At 35.6% G+C, this 15,937-nt stretch overlaps 1 protein-coding gene across 1 annotated transcript in view; it reads left to right on the forward strand.

Annotated features, from left to right (window-relative positions):
* The first annotated feature begins 5,498 nt into the window (after nt 1-5,498).
* Nucleotides 5,499-15,937, forward strand: part of LOC115241775 (nuclear receptor coactivator 7) — a 63,560-nt gene continuing 53,121 nt past the window's right edge. Inside the window, 2 exon segments of the mRNA XM_029817707.1 lie at nt 5,499-6,032; nt 6,034-6,179. Of these exon segments, the coding sequence (XP_029673567.1) occupies nt 5,499-6,032; nt 6,034-6,179 (680 nt within the window).

Genomic DNA, 15,937 nt, shown 5'->3' on the forward strand with positions numbered 1-15,937 from the left:
CTATTTTATTGAAATAATTAAAAAATTGTAAGAATTTATGGGAATTTTTATCTTAGACCCAAATAAGATATTTACTTTTAATCGGTATTAATTATATGTTTTATTATGTGAGAAAAAACGAAAAGTTTAAACATTATACTAAATAGAATTATAACTAAATAGAATTAGAATTTATAAATCTTTTTGCAGATAAATTTGTTGAAAAATAATTTTCGAGCGTTCTTTCTTTCTCTCTCTCTCTCTCTCTCTCTCTTTCTCTTTTTCTCTGTTCGTCTTTCGCTTTCTAGCGAGTTAATATCGCGGTTTCGCACGCGCATGGCGATCGATCGTCAAGCGTGGGAATGTCACTGCGCGATCAGCTGTCTAGCTGCAAGGCCGCCACAAGGAGATATAACACATTTTCACGACATTTCCGCTCGTCGCTCTGCCGTCGAAGCGAAATTTCCGTCGTGCGTCCGCGTATTTTCCTAACGAAGGCTCCGTTTAACGAGAGAGATCGGATAGATGTCCAGCGCGGTGTAAACAATTGGTCAATTCAACCGCGTGTCCAATTACGAAATTGGCAACGATGAAAATACCGGGCCGGACTCTTAATTCGATTCAGCCAATTAGAATCTTCTCATTGTCCGTCCGTAAAGGGTTGAATACGCTTCTTGCCTCTCGCTCGTTGAGAGAAAATTTCTGCGGCAAACAGCATCGCTCGCTTTGTTCGAGAGATGACGTCTCTCTCGCATCCTGCAAGTTCTTCCGGAGCACTGAATATATGGAACTGCTATCGCCGAAATATAGTTGATTAACAAAGTTTCCCGTCAGTTGAATTCTTTCTCGGGAACAGGTCTGAGTTGCAATTAAAACTTGAGTAATAGACACGGGATATATAGAATGAAATAAGAGCAAGTAATACACGGCAAACTCGTAATTTTACGTGAAGATCCTTGCAAAATGCTTCCTCGTTGTACAATTGACAATTTAATGTAGTAAGGAAAAAGCTCTGATGTTTACTTAAAGTTTATTTTTAATATGACAGAGAAGCTACGTCAAAGTTTTTTGTAATTAGTACAGTGAGAAACGTGTAATTTGTGAAACCGTCAAATCCATCTACTGGTACTTTTACGGAATTTCTTTTTCTTGTCCTACTCTCTTTCGAAATTTAATCCTACAAAATAAGAGTAAACTAAGAGAATTGCTGCGCAATAACGTCATTAATGTAAATCATTATTTATAAAATTAGCTAAATTTACCAACACATTTATGTGCGTAATACATTCGTCAATTTTATTAACAACATTTATTTAGTAGATTTATTAAGATTACAGTTGCATTTCTACTCATAATAAAGTTATAAAATAATATAATAATAAATTGATATAATTAAATGATAAAATAAATATTGTAATAGATAAAGTATCAGTCAATAAAATAAAATAATGATAAAACTAACAATGTTATAACCGTGTAAAATACTAAAATTGCTTATGTTTTGAAAAAGTACGCATATAAAACGGAAAGAAATTGTTTAAACACAGAATGCTGCGCTCGTTTAATTACAATGTGGTGGTTTCCAAGATGCACAGCAGACCAAAATAAATTTAAGAAAGTATCGAATAAACAAACGGGTGTAGTCATTTTCTTGTTGGTCCGGAAACGGGTCAAGATCACGCGGGGCGCCGAGATGTATGGGCGATCGCCGGGAAAAATATCTCGCGGCCGACCATGAATTTAAACGGCTACCCGATATCACAAATTGCGTAATCAATCTAATTGTAAGTGGTGATGCTCAAACGTGATATCTGGAATATCGAGTCTCGATACTTGGATGCACAATCGAGGTTCTCAGAATTCATTTTATTTTTATCGCGATTTTATCCCGTGATAGATCAATCGCAATTAATGACACATTGTGGGACCTTTTTTTGCTCTAATCTTTTGTTTTTTCTACATATATATCACATGGGACATTATTTATCTGTTTATCGATGAACTCACGTGCTCCTAAACATCGATAAATCGTGAATTTTACGAACGTTATCGTTAGTGTCGATTAATAGACTTATCAATTCTAGAGATAATAAAAATCTGTATTGTTTTTTTAACATGTGATGACAGTATCTACTCAGGATGTTACAATTATTTATTTATAAGTATTTATAATGAATCTATTTATATATTATAGATATTTATTTATCTTTTATAATTTTGCAATCTAAAATTGAATTTCTTTTCAAGTCTCTTTAAGCTTACAAAAGTCGAGTGATGCGTTATAAAATAACGTAAATGATGCACAATCAGAACCTTTACATTTTCTCTCGGAAATCAATGATATTACTTGCGCAACAATGATTTCGATGAAATTATCGATAGCTCGTTACCGGGTGATCGCCGTTATTATCTCTTGCCTTGTCCTATCGTTGGGTGGATTATTATCGGATTGATTAACTCGATTATAGATTACCTTGTTAAAGCGAACTCGCAATGTGATCTCGAGACTTTCAATGTACTTTGAGAGTTTAAGGTCGTTTGGGAAAGGTTATTAAAAAAGCACTCAATACTGCAGGATGTAACAATGCTAGAAATTGAAGTTTGAAATATGTCTACAGACACGCGATCAGAAATTAAAGTCGATTTGAATATAACTATTGTTTATATCAAATGGTATATATATTTTATAATTCTTCTTTTATTTTTTAATTTAAGTTTTTCTCTTTGTACCCCTTCTTCTTTCTTTCAAAATAATATAAATGATGTGTGATTAATACGTAGGTAATGATGCAGAAAAATTAATTCGAAAAATGAAATCTTAAAACAAGTTATTTAATGATTCTGAATATATACATGCAAAAAATAATATATTTTAAATTTAATTTAAAGGTATTAATGAATTTTCGTTGATTTTGCTTAACCTTTTCCACATGTATATGCATCCTATTTTAAGCGCAGGAAATACAAGCGGTTGCAGCTGGAAAACAATTGCATTCTTAATAATCTCGTTATTTTTCTCGAAATGCAATATCTAAAGAATTATATTTGTATCATAGCACTAAAATGACCGTTTGTATCTAAAGTTAACATCGTTCGCGATTCTCTCACACGAGGGAAATAAAACCTCGAGTTAGACATTTATCGTTTAATTAGAAATTTATCGTTTGAACACATGATGGATATTAATATTTCGACGCACATTAAAAGCTCAGAGGACACGCGTGAAAGATATTTGCAAAGCAGATAGAAAAATTTTACGGGATGTTTTAACGTGGTATTTTTAAAACGGTATCGCGTAAATGTCGGGATCAAAGAATCGCGTAAACGCGAGATCCGGGCTTCTTCTGGTCCAACGACGATTGATGAACCGCAGGATCAGCGAGATCTTGTGCGAGATCCTCCCGTCCGTGTACGCGTCTTCATCGCGACATTGAGTGGGGGATGCGGCGCGAAAGAGAGAGAGGGAGAGGGAGAGAGAAAGAGAAAGACAGACTGTGAGTACGCGTATAAATACAAGCGGTCGCGTTCATACGCGCTTAGTTGCTGCGATACACGATCCACGTGACAGCCGTCGATCGAACGTGCCTTTCGTTCGACGCTATCTTGCGGCTTTCAACGTGCGAATTCGAACTCGTGTATACGTGTGCGTGATGTACGTGCGTGCGTGCGTGCGTGTCTGTTCGCCCGATAACGAGAGCGAAACGAGAAAGGAATAGAAAAAAAAAAGGGGACGCGAGAAAGAGCCCGCTCTTGGTCGCCCGGCCTCGTCATTTAACCTATTTGCGTGCGTGTTTAAAGAAAGAAAAGCAGAGAAAAAGGAATATATTTAATCGAGAAGAAGCAGAGAATCAACTAGCGAAGATTGGCGAGAAAAAAAATTTCTCGACACTGTTTATAAAAATAGAGCGGGACTTGTTGATGACCGGATTAGATCGATAGTTGATCGAAAGCGGAATGGTACGTCTTAGATTAGGTATAGATAAAGAGTAAATATATATAAATAAAAACAGCTGATTCTCTCTGTGGGGTCGACAATCGCGTATAGAGATTCCTACGTGCTCATCTCTCTACGGGCGTATCCGCCGATCGGAGCACGTACACAAACATGCGTACACACACATAAACGTGGTAGCGCGTTTTACGAGAGTGACCGCGTCGTCGGCGTCGCCGGCGTCGGGAGTGAAAAGGCGGTCGACCGCTTTGACTGCTTTCACCGACGAGCCGCGCCAGGTGGAATTAATGTTGCCGATCGCGCTTTAAAGTTCCATTTCGTCATCCGTGCCTTCTCTCTCTCTCTCTCTCTCTCTCTCTCTCTCTCTCTCTCTTTTTTTTTCTTTTTGTGAACAATGATGCTCCCCAAATCTTCGTTAAGGTCAACGAGATTTTTCCAAGGGTCTAGTAGTCGTGCACGGCGCGCGCTGACCGTTCGCTTGCGAGGCTAATACCTTCCGAGTGACTACGCTCATCCCTTAATGAAATTCTTTCTACCCGGACGCGACCCATTGGCTCGCCTTTGCAGCCAGATCGGGTTTTCTCATTATTGCGAATCCTTCGTGCGCGGCCCGATCGATGTTATTTTAGTCCGCCTTCTACGCGGTTGCAGATGCATCATTATCTATATATCGGAGAGCCTCGCGGGGCGCGAAAGAGCAGAGCGAACGGATGCGCACGCTTTCGTTGATTCGTTCGTTCGTTCGTTCGTTCGTTTCGCTTATCTTCGTGAAAAATGACGCTCGCCCGTCGTCGATAATCATCGTCGAATAATTTCTCCTCGTTCGAACAAGGTCAATGTGTCGATGTGAAAAGTCGATTATCGAAACGCCACGATCAGAATTGTGAATTTTATTTAGTCCGAATCGTCCAGTATATAGGACGTTAAATCGACAGTGTCGCGAGAGATTCCTCCGGTGTTTTGAAGTTTGCGGACACCGCAGCGTAACCTTCGGCAACCTCGTCAGTGTATAATATTGAATTGTATAATATTGAAACAACCGCAAAACACTCGTAGCGAACACTCTTGTGGAGTTCATTCGTTCGCGTATACTTAAATTCCCATTGGATACACTCGACGTGGATATCTAATCTGTGAGTAGCGTTATCTCAGACGATTAAATCCGGTCAACGCCATCGCGGGGATAACCGAAGCGATTCTTCACAGAACTGATTTGTAAAATCGGTAAAGATATATTCCCGCATACGTCATCTCTTTCCGATTCTGCTGGTGTGTAAGATATATTAACGGAATTTCGCGGAAGAGATCGATCTTTTCGACGCGGATTTATTTTCCCCTCATCCGACCCTCGACGACCTCGCTGTCGTAAGACGTTAACCCGGCATTAACGATATCAACGGGGAAATCAACGTCTCTCATCGCCGGTCGATGTATAAACCAAGTAAATACTTAATCTAGACGCGAGCTGACCTTCGACGTGACCCCGATACAAGATACGAGAGAGCTCGACGCTCTCTGCGATGCGTAGTACGCGATTGTGAACTGTTCGTCATACGTGGCCGTTAGAATGGAAACAGCCAAGATGTACATCAGCAACGAGCCGCAGAATGGCCATACGACTACCAAATTCGCCTCGACGAACTCCATCCCGGCGATGATGGAACAGGAGTCGTCGTTGGCGAGAATCCTCGGCGCGGTTGGCAGGCAACGCGAGAACGCGGCGATTCTGCGGGATTCGAAGAGTCGCCGGCACAGCGTCCTCGAGGATCTGAAGGCTCGACGGGACAGCCTCTTTCAGAGGGCTCGTCGAGCCAGCGTGTTCGACGAGAAGGATAACAACGCTAAGGATACCGTCAAGAACAACGCCAAGGATAACGCCAAGGATAACGCCAAGGACAATAATGCGAAGGATAAGCCGAAGGATAAGAGGAGGAGCAGCGATAGCGGCAGAAGAAGCTCCGTATTTTACGTGTCCGAGGATTTATTAGAGGAGAATCAGGAGGTGCCGGTAAACGAGGATTGCGACCGCGCGGTTCAGGAAGCCAAGAAGGGACGCCGCAAGTCCTGGCATCCGCTCGTTAAGCCGCCCAAGTTGGATCGAAAGAGGAGGAAGGGCGTGGAAGAGGAGGAAGGGCGTAGCCGGTATCCCCTCGCAGACCGGCAGCACGGAAGGGCTTTATTCACAGAATTACGTGCGTCAGAAGAGACCGTCCTGGTGGAACATCTTTGTACCGGACTCGGTCGTCAGGTATTTATTTATCTCGCGATTATTGTATCATTATTGCGCGAACGTGAGTACCCGTTGCTTTACGATCGCGTAGTCATTGGAGCGGTTTTTGGAAGGTAATAAAATCGGTGTAATTTCGTTTTAGAAGGATAATTGAGGTAAGAAAATGAAGCATATGAATTCTCTGGATAGATGTTATTTAAATTTTATAATTAAAAGTATGAACTTATAAACATTATATTTTTTTGATACGTGTGTATTTGATAATAACAGAAAATAAGGGAGAAAAAAAATTTGCAACCCACATGGATAATATTACTTTCTGAATAATTTATTTTATATTTACATCACTTAATTATTTGATAAATAAATGTCACGGTTAATTTTAACGAATAATTTACGTCACTTATAAGTAATAATAAACGATTGATTCGTGACATAATTTGCGTAAAAACATTTTTCGCAATAGCCAAAAAAATTACGCGATAAAATACAAGTAAACTATACTTCGAAATGCTATAAACGACCGATACATGCGATAATCTCCAATATTTAATACCCAATGACATTCATATTGATATATTTGTATGTGTTTCTACCTCCAATTCTGATAATTAAGATAGCGGTGCAGTCTCGATATTGAATTAATTCTCAATAATTTTCAATAATTCCATGAAAATTACATCTTCCACAATTTCATGTCGATGTAATTTTAAACCATGATATTACATTCAATTTGTAGCGCCGAATAATTTCAGATTATCATCATGTTATAATAATTGTATCGTCAATAACGCCAAATCGTCATTATATTTTGCGCAGATATAGATAATTCACAACTCGTTTTTAAAGTTATATCTTTATCAATGTTTTGATATTATTGTGTATTGATATATATAAGTAGACGATCTAATTTTAAAGGAAAAGAGTGTTGTTTAGGTAAATATTTGGAAATGTCACTCGAAATTATTATCTGGGCTAGATAAAATCTTTTGTCTTTTACCAGACGATGAGAAAGCATCACCGTTTCGGATAACGGCATGTTCGTCGTAACGGTATTTTGCGAGAATAACGACAAATCAAAGGTGTTTGCGCGATGCAAAAACGGCATACAAGAAAATTTCGAAATTTTCGAAAATATTAAAAATGATACTTGCCGGAAGAAGAAGCATTATAAGATTTTTTTTTTTAGTTCAAACAGCTGAATCAGTATCCACAATTTGAATATAAATGTTTAAACGTTCAATTTGTTTTTCCGTCAAACACTCTTCTCGATACCGGGTAAAGAATTTATTTGTTTTACAGTTAGAGTGAAAAGTAAAAATATTATTAGCAAAAACAACGAATATTTCGAATGAGAAATGCGACAGAGATTCATCGTAAAACAAAAATAAATAAGATTTCCGAGGTTCCGATTAGGTCGAGATTAATATCTGGCGTCATCCTGTTTTCATTCAGTATTCCGAAAATAATGTGACGTTTTTATTACGAGGAAATAGAATTTTCGACACTTTAATATTTCCACGCACACAGTGTCTCGAGAAAATTTCATGAAAGTTTCCTCGTTGCATTGCGATCTCGCGATTTCTCTACGAGAGACTTATTCGCGGAAGTCATCGTGAAAAAGTACCGCCGGTTTGCCTTCACAATTCGCTATAAAATCTATCTAAACTGGCGGAACCGAACGATTACTCCGATGAACATGCTTGGCGAATAATCGAACGTAGAAAGTTTCGATTTTAATTGTATTACATAACTTACGTGCGATTTCTCGTGTATTATGCAAACCTGAAAAAAAAAATAGATCTTATTCTATTTCTTGAGTTAATTGCAGCTTTATTTGAAAAATGGTCCAAACCACTCTTTTGGGGAAGAGAAAATTCATCAAATAAATTAATTAACTTTTGATTAACTTTTTATGTGAGAAATCATATAAAAAGTTTAGCAATTAATTTCTGTCTTATAAAAATGGATTTGACTATTATTATATTTCGAGATTATTTTTTTAAGTTACAGAAAAATGGGTAATTAATCAAAAATAATTCTAAGATTTTTTTTAAAGATATGATCACACGTAATGATTTATGTTTCCGTAATGATTTATACATATTTATTTATTGTATTTACTTATTTATTATAAAGTGCTTTTAAATTTCTAGCGAAACACTGAAATATAAAAACGGGATATTTCATGTGGTAACTGTTTTCAGAAATCATAAACAATTCTTGTTTGCAAATAGCATTTGATATTTTCTCTGTATAATAGAACCGGAAACAATAATCATTTTTAAATATTTCGTCATCGTTGAATTGATAATACCCTGCAACTGCGTTATTGACATCGTGTGATAACAACGTTTACATTATTTAATCAGCATAATGCTGATAACCTTTGTCATATATACGATTCATTACGATTCTTATTGTCAACGCTACCGTCGTTAAAATTTTACGTTAAAAAATCAGTTTAAACTCCGAAAATTCGATCACGATCTTTTCAATTCTTTCTTTCTCTCCCTCTCTAACAGATTTATTTTTTTTTTTGTAATTTTTATATAGAGGAATTAATTTTATTTGTTATAATAATAACATAATTCATGCATCTTTTTAATTTTCTAAAACTATTCTTCGGTTGGTACACTGATTAAAAGCTAAAAATGAATTGTCTAAACTGTCTAAAGAATTAAGTATATTTCTATTTATTATACATTGAATTCAAAACAAAGGAACATTAGTCTCGACGCGATCATTTAGTATGTTTCTTTTTTTCGCGACATTTTTCTTGCATGAATGAAAGTCGGACAACTCAAAAAATTCCGATTCGTCAGGATGTCAGGATGGATCACTCGAAACAAGAATACAGGCGAGAGCCTCTTTATGACTCGCACAAACCGGTCGCGAACGTCTTAAAATAGTCTTCCCTTTCGTTATCTTTTTTTCTTTCGCGGCTTTTCACCGTTTCTCTCCTTCTTTCACAAACAAAGAAATGCTTCAAATACAAAATATTTTATCAGATTATATTATGCTTCAATACTTTCTCATTAATTAAATTATCTCGGTGCATGTAATTATACTTTACATAATCTTTTTTTTTTTTTTTTTTTTTTTTTTTTTTTTTTTGATATAATATAATTCAATATTTTCTGAGATAATAATATAATCAGCTTTCTGAAGTCGTTATCTTATCATATGTAAATGTTTTTTTATTTTTGGATTTCATTATTATTTTAATTAAAACTGTCGTGGAACATTTGATCGTACAATAACGGTAATTTACACAGAAACTTTATTTCGTGAAATTTTGTTTACATTTTTTTCGCAATATATATCAAAGGTATCATGAATGCATCGCATATTTATGCAGCAATTACTTGTACACAAAAGCCAATGCGATATCGAACCTTGAAGGCAGATGTTACACATGTATTCAAGTACATCACGATCTTACATAATTCGCAAGCTCCTCCGACCGCCTTTTTATAGATCGACACGAAATTACCGGGTGTCATATCCCGTTCGCATTTTATAGAAAAGGTTTTGCATAATCGTGTTTGCGCGACTATTACTTTTCTTTCTCTAGCATCTTTAGACGCAATAGCAGTTATGTATTTTATTCGAGGACCTTATTGCGCTTTGGCCACATGTTATGCAAACGACAACGATTATTGTCATACGGAATATCAGTGCTGTGCTCGATGAAGCAACTAGCCGTTTCGATAAGAGAGAAAATGAGGCATTTCGTAGGATTAACATAAAACCTCGATAGAATATTTTATGGTGAATTTGAAAACAATGTTTTTTTTTAGCAATCTTGATATTATTCTGGAATTCTTTAAATTAAATTTTATTATTAAAAGTGAGAGTTTGTTAACTTAAAGTTTATTTGAGATTAAATAAAGAGGATAGTTTTCTACTTATGTTTTAGTAACATATAATTATATAGTCTAATGAAATTGCAAAAACCTTTTCTGTATTTGTTCACTTGTTTTTTTCTTATTTTAATTTATTGAAATGCAAATTCTGGTGTTAATCATAGTGCAATAAAAACCTAGCTCAACATATAATCGATGAAATTTAAAATTATTAAAAAAAAGCGTTAAAAAATTTAAATTCTTATAAAAGAATCGATAGAGAGAAGAGAGAGCTAAATATCTAAAAAATATTGTGTTAAATAATTTTTCTTACATTTGTATTTTAAAACGTTCGATATTTTTATTTTATAATATTTTATAATACGAAATACGAATTGTATTCTTGATCGACGGATTCAAGCGATTGACAATGCTACCTTAAGCAGTTGTCCCATTTATCATGAGACTCTGTCGTCTTTAAGCACGCAAGGTGTGTCCTTATGCGCCGGTCGCTTGCGTAAAGTGCGTGCGACGCAATTGAGTGAGACGGGACACGCCGTTACGCTCTGATTCCGCCATTTCTGATCGTTCCGATATCTTTTATGGCGATCCGAGCAAGTACAAGGCATCCGATAACGGCTTTTAAGTTGGTGGCCTCTCCAGCTATTTTTGCACCTTTTTTATTTCACCGGATACGAATTTCATAGCGTCGCGAATCGCACAAAGAACGTTACATATCATAAGCAGATTAAACTTTCCATACGGAAGTTATATATTCGACCGCGGTTTCCCTAATATTTATACATATCGGAATTGAAGCGCACATAATTGTTAATAAATTTCGATAATTGTTTCATTTATAGTTATTATAATTTATAATAAAATTAATATATTTCCATTATATTTTTTTAAATAATGAATTTTTTAAATAAAAGCTCACAATGGCTTTTATAACGATATAGAATTTTTTGAATTGAATATACAAAGATAAACGTGTACGCAGCATTCACTTTCGTTCCGTGCGGTTTTCAAATTGAACAGTTTATAGAACCAGAACATTTCACAACGATAAATAAATATTGCAGCAGCAATAAAACAATTTAATAATTTCGGCATTTTCTCGAATCCACGCTGATATGAGTCTCTGTATTGGAAAAAAAAAAAACTAATCCTCGCGAGATATCTGACGAAATTGTCATCAGGTTTAGTGGCGCATGTAACAAACTATAAATTATTTTTTACCGAGGAATTGATAATTTAGGTCAGAGCGCCGCAATGTGTTGCGCGAGCACGGAAGTAAAATCGTTCTTAAGTACCGCTTCGCTTAATCATTAGAGATGAGAGAAAGAGCCTCGCGTGCGTTTAAACTTGGTAACGGCATCTGCATCCTAGAAACGAACAGATGCTTTCGGTCGATGATAGAAAATAAGTCAGGGAAAGAAGTAGCAAGAACCATCGAGGATAGAGAGTCTGAATATCTGCAGCTATATTAAAATTCTATATAATTTTTAAATTATATAAAATTATTTATAATATATTATATATTTTTTTAAATTTAAATATCGTTTTTCTATACGCATAGCTTGTACCTATACGGTTATTTTTGAAAATTTTATTTATGTCTTTCTTTTATACGATATAATGCTTTTAAATGGCTTATTTTCAGTCTTGTCAAAGTCATTATCACTTCCTGTACGTACAATTAACCTCACTGAATTTTCGATGAGCCTTTTTGCTTCGTTCTTTTACGAGTCGGCTCGAAACCAGTTTTCGACTGTGGTGAATGCGCGAAATGCGGTTGCATTTGCATCGAGCGTGGTTGAAAAGGTGCCGAAGACGCGAGAGGTAACGAAATATATAAGCTCTCTCACGTGTTGCGACCGGCAGAACGAGCGGTAAGAAGAGATTACGCGATATCTCATTTTTACACGTTGGACGTAGACCGACTTTCTCAGGGACGGGTGTAAGTCGCGACGCATCCTCGCGAGACATGATTCTCGACTCAGCGTTTTATCATTTTAAAAATGCAATTGCGATGAGAGAGAGCTTTTATAACGGCGTATAACAACGTCCATCTTTACTGGAATGACAAACTCATAGAGAGATAGTTTATATGTGGTACAAAAATCGACCGATTTAATAAAATAGGAAGTGTATAGGGAAAGCGTAAATAAAAAGAAGCGAAGTCAACCAGCAAATATTATATTACAGAAGCCATGTGCGGCCATGGTGTGTAAATATAATTTCTCATCTGTTGAATTTATATATTTTATATTATACAAACCACTCGAGCGTTCTATTTGTGACACAGTATATTAACGCTTATAATAATTCCTGAATGGTTTGTCGAAAAGATTGAAACGTATTGTTGTCACAGTTTATATGTGGTACAAAAATCGACCGATTTAATAAAATAGGAAGTGTATAGGGAAAGCGTAAATAAAAAGAAGCGAAGTCAACCAGCAAATATTATATTACAGAAGCCATGTGCGGCCATGGTGTGTAAATATAATTTCTCATCTGTTGAATTTATATATTTTATATTATACAAACCACTCGAGCGTTCTATTTGTGACACAGCATATTAACGCTTATAATAATTCCTGAATGTTTTGTCGAAAAGATTGAAACGTATTGTTGTCACAGATTGAGCATTAATTAATCGCAGAAGGTATCGCAAAATTCCACTACTTATCGTAAATTTTTAATAGAATCCTTAATACGAATCGTTAAAAGCGTTAATACGATTTCTTTATCATTACTTAATTTTGACTCTTCTATTATGTATCGTCCTATCAGGTACATATAGTGGATATTTGAAACGGTGATGAAAACGCGGATTTTTATTTAGATTAAAGCGCGATGAAAAAAAACGCTTCGTTGGCATGTACTCGGTATATCGACGTCAATAATCGGATGAGATTATCGTCGACGATAGCCTGGCGTCAGAGTTCGGCCCTGCGTTTGCACCGGCATGATTCCGATGGCGGAGACTATTAGAAAGTCAAGCCGCGCGTGTTACGAATGCGGCGAAACACACGGGTCTCCGAGCAGTGAATTTCATAACGAATGGCAACTCGGGAAAACGGATCCGCATCGCTGCCACGAAATCGTTCGCACTTCTGCAGTAAAAGAGGAAAAAAGCCATAGTGGGAGATATGTGTTAGCCCGCGCTAAGATATTTTTCGTTTGTCCCTACTTGCTCATGCGTTTTTATTCAATATATCGTCGTTTTTCGAAAATTGTTGCATGATAAACACGAAAAAATGCAAAGTTGCGATGAAGAAGATAAGAAATTAATTTCTAACTATTTTCTTGCGAATTATGAGAGAAATATTTTTATAAAATCTATTTCAAACGTCGATCTAAATATTTATATATAAATATTTGTTCAATGTAGTTATATACAAAAATGTGACATTTTAACAAGGATACGTCAAATTGAAATTTAAAATATCGCTTACAATCGAAGCTAACAATTAGATGAAGAATTTTTATTAGTATATACGTATATATATATATATTGCTATTATTAGTACTATTTGCAGCGACTGTTTTATTCGCAACAATTGGTTTCGCGAGTTCTAAGAAGAACAATGAGACCGCGTGTGTACACCGCGAGTGTATTGTAGTAATCGAATAATGACGATGGATGACGTCATGGGTAACAAAACGGCACGTTTGTTTGACAGCGCGTGAATTTCGCATTTACCGGTGCGCGACTATAAATATAAATGAGAACGCCGATGGAATTTTTTTCTGCGGTTGATTAACTGGTGGCACTTGCGTAGAGAACACGAAATTGATGACGTCAATTATGATGTTATCACGAATGTAAAACCCGCGTTGAAATTTTTACCTTCTTTCCGGCAACGCGCCAAGAACAATTTATGAAGAAAGTGTAAAATATTGTAAATGCATTATGAACGCGCATAAGAATACAATGGGCTCTTGTGTTTCACGTTTTACCTGAACAATAGCTGATAACTGCTAACGACTAACGGTACTTACTCGATCGTTTTGCGATTTCTTGCGAAAATATTGAAAGTCGAACCGAGTAAATCTTGGATCGAATAAGTCTTACTGTTTAATAATAAGGATGAAGTAATTTAGCTTTTGCAACACTTTTAGAAATTTGTATATGTTGAAATGTAACTTTTTATATCTTAAAATTTGTTTTATGTTTTATATGTTTTTCACGCTGGCAATTTATTTTTCCGGATTGACGTGTTAATCACAGAGCTTGCCAGCAAAAAACAAGATGAGAATGCTCGATAAAATGTTGATTATATGCAAGGCGGATGATAAACGATTTAATCAATTAAGAACAACGGGAAACTGTTTAAGGCCGAAGGGATCGCAAGACGACATTGACTATAAGTTAACTGACCGATCTTAGTAATTAATCTAAACACTATCATTATCGCGCTCGCGCGAGCGATAATTCGCGCTATCCGCAGATTGTAAATAGAAATAGCCACTGTAAAACTGCAGTAGGGCGTGCCTTTATATATCTTATTTTTATGCACACTTGTATGTGTCCATTCTGTCTTTCTTTTCTAACTTTGTTTTCTAAAGCGTTCATTAAACCTGGCCGCGACCCAGACTGTAATTCTGTATCTTTCCTTGTATCTCGCGAATACTTGGCAGCCGATACCTCGATCGGGAGACGGCACGTCGAGAATAAGGCGCCAAACATCGCAACAGCTGCTATTCGTTACTGTTGCTTAATAGTCAAGCCAGGTTTGTCGATGGGATGGCTGTACCTCCAACGCGAATAAGTTTACTGTCGCTATGACGTGAGTGCATTTTTGCGTCGTGATGCAGTTAGTCTCGAGATTTAATCAGTTTTTTATTCTCGTTGCCGTTATTTTTTAAACGCGCGCGAGAAATAGATTTTTTTCCTCGTGAAGAGTATTTGGCTCGACATAAGATTTTTCTTTTTTTATAAATCTCTCGATATATAATAATAAAAATGCAAACTAAAATTCCATTTAGTGTCGGTATTTATATTTTGGAATTTAATATAATTTTAAATTATATATATATTATATTTTGTTTGCGATTATTAAACCAATTGTGAAATGATATATATCTTGGAATCGACGTTTTTTGTATATATAAAGAATTCCAGATTTATCATTTTCCAGAATTATTTCTTTCACTTGCCAACTTCTTGATCTGTAATTTGACATTCGATTTTCGTTTAATGGAAATATCTCGCGATATAAATTTCTGAATAATCAGATAACAAAAAATTGAGTGAGTTTCTACGGATCTAAAAAATGCAAACGGATATTAAAAGCTGACTCTTTCTTCCGGATATCTGGCAAATAAAAAACGAAAGCGAATAGCAGTAACTTCATTATGTCTCGTAATACATTCACTTTTCGCTCGCGGCGAATCATTTATTTTGCACGCGGAAGTTACGGTTAAACGTCGATTAGTAAGATAGAAAGTGAGTCAGCGATTGATAGCAATGATTATCTATCTAATAATGTCCAACTAACTGTTAAAGAAGTAATTAAAAGATTGTCGCTTGGCGAATGATAGGATTGATACACGGCACGGGAGGTGACAACACGGGAGTAATAAATATTATATACATGTAAAAAATTGTCGTATAAGCATATTAAATTTTTTATTTCATTATTGATGCAGTAAAAAGTATAATTTAACTCTGATCTTTGAACTTTTGTATCGCAAGAATAATGAGAAATTGCAATTGAATAGCGTTAAAATTATATTATTATTAAATATCTTTTTAATTATAGTTCATGCTATATATACCTTATGTTTTGTACCAATATTGCTAATTTATTGTAAATAAATATTATGTAATTATACAACAATTAATATTAAAATTAATTAATATTAGTTTTTTATGTATAATCAATGTTATATATGGTGAATATTATATGTTGAAAT

The sequence above is a fragment of the Formica exsecta genome, unplaced genomic scaffold, assembly GCF_003651465.1.
Source record: "Formica exsecta isolate Colony F162 unplaced genomic scaffold, ASM365146v1 scaffold51, whole genome shotgun sequence".
NCBI classification, from domain to species: Eukaryota; Metazoa; Arthropoda; class Insecta; order Hymenoptera; family Formicidae; genus Formica; species Formica exsecta.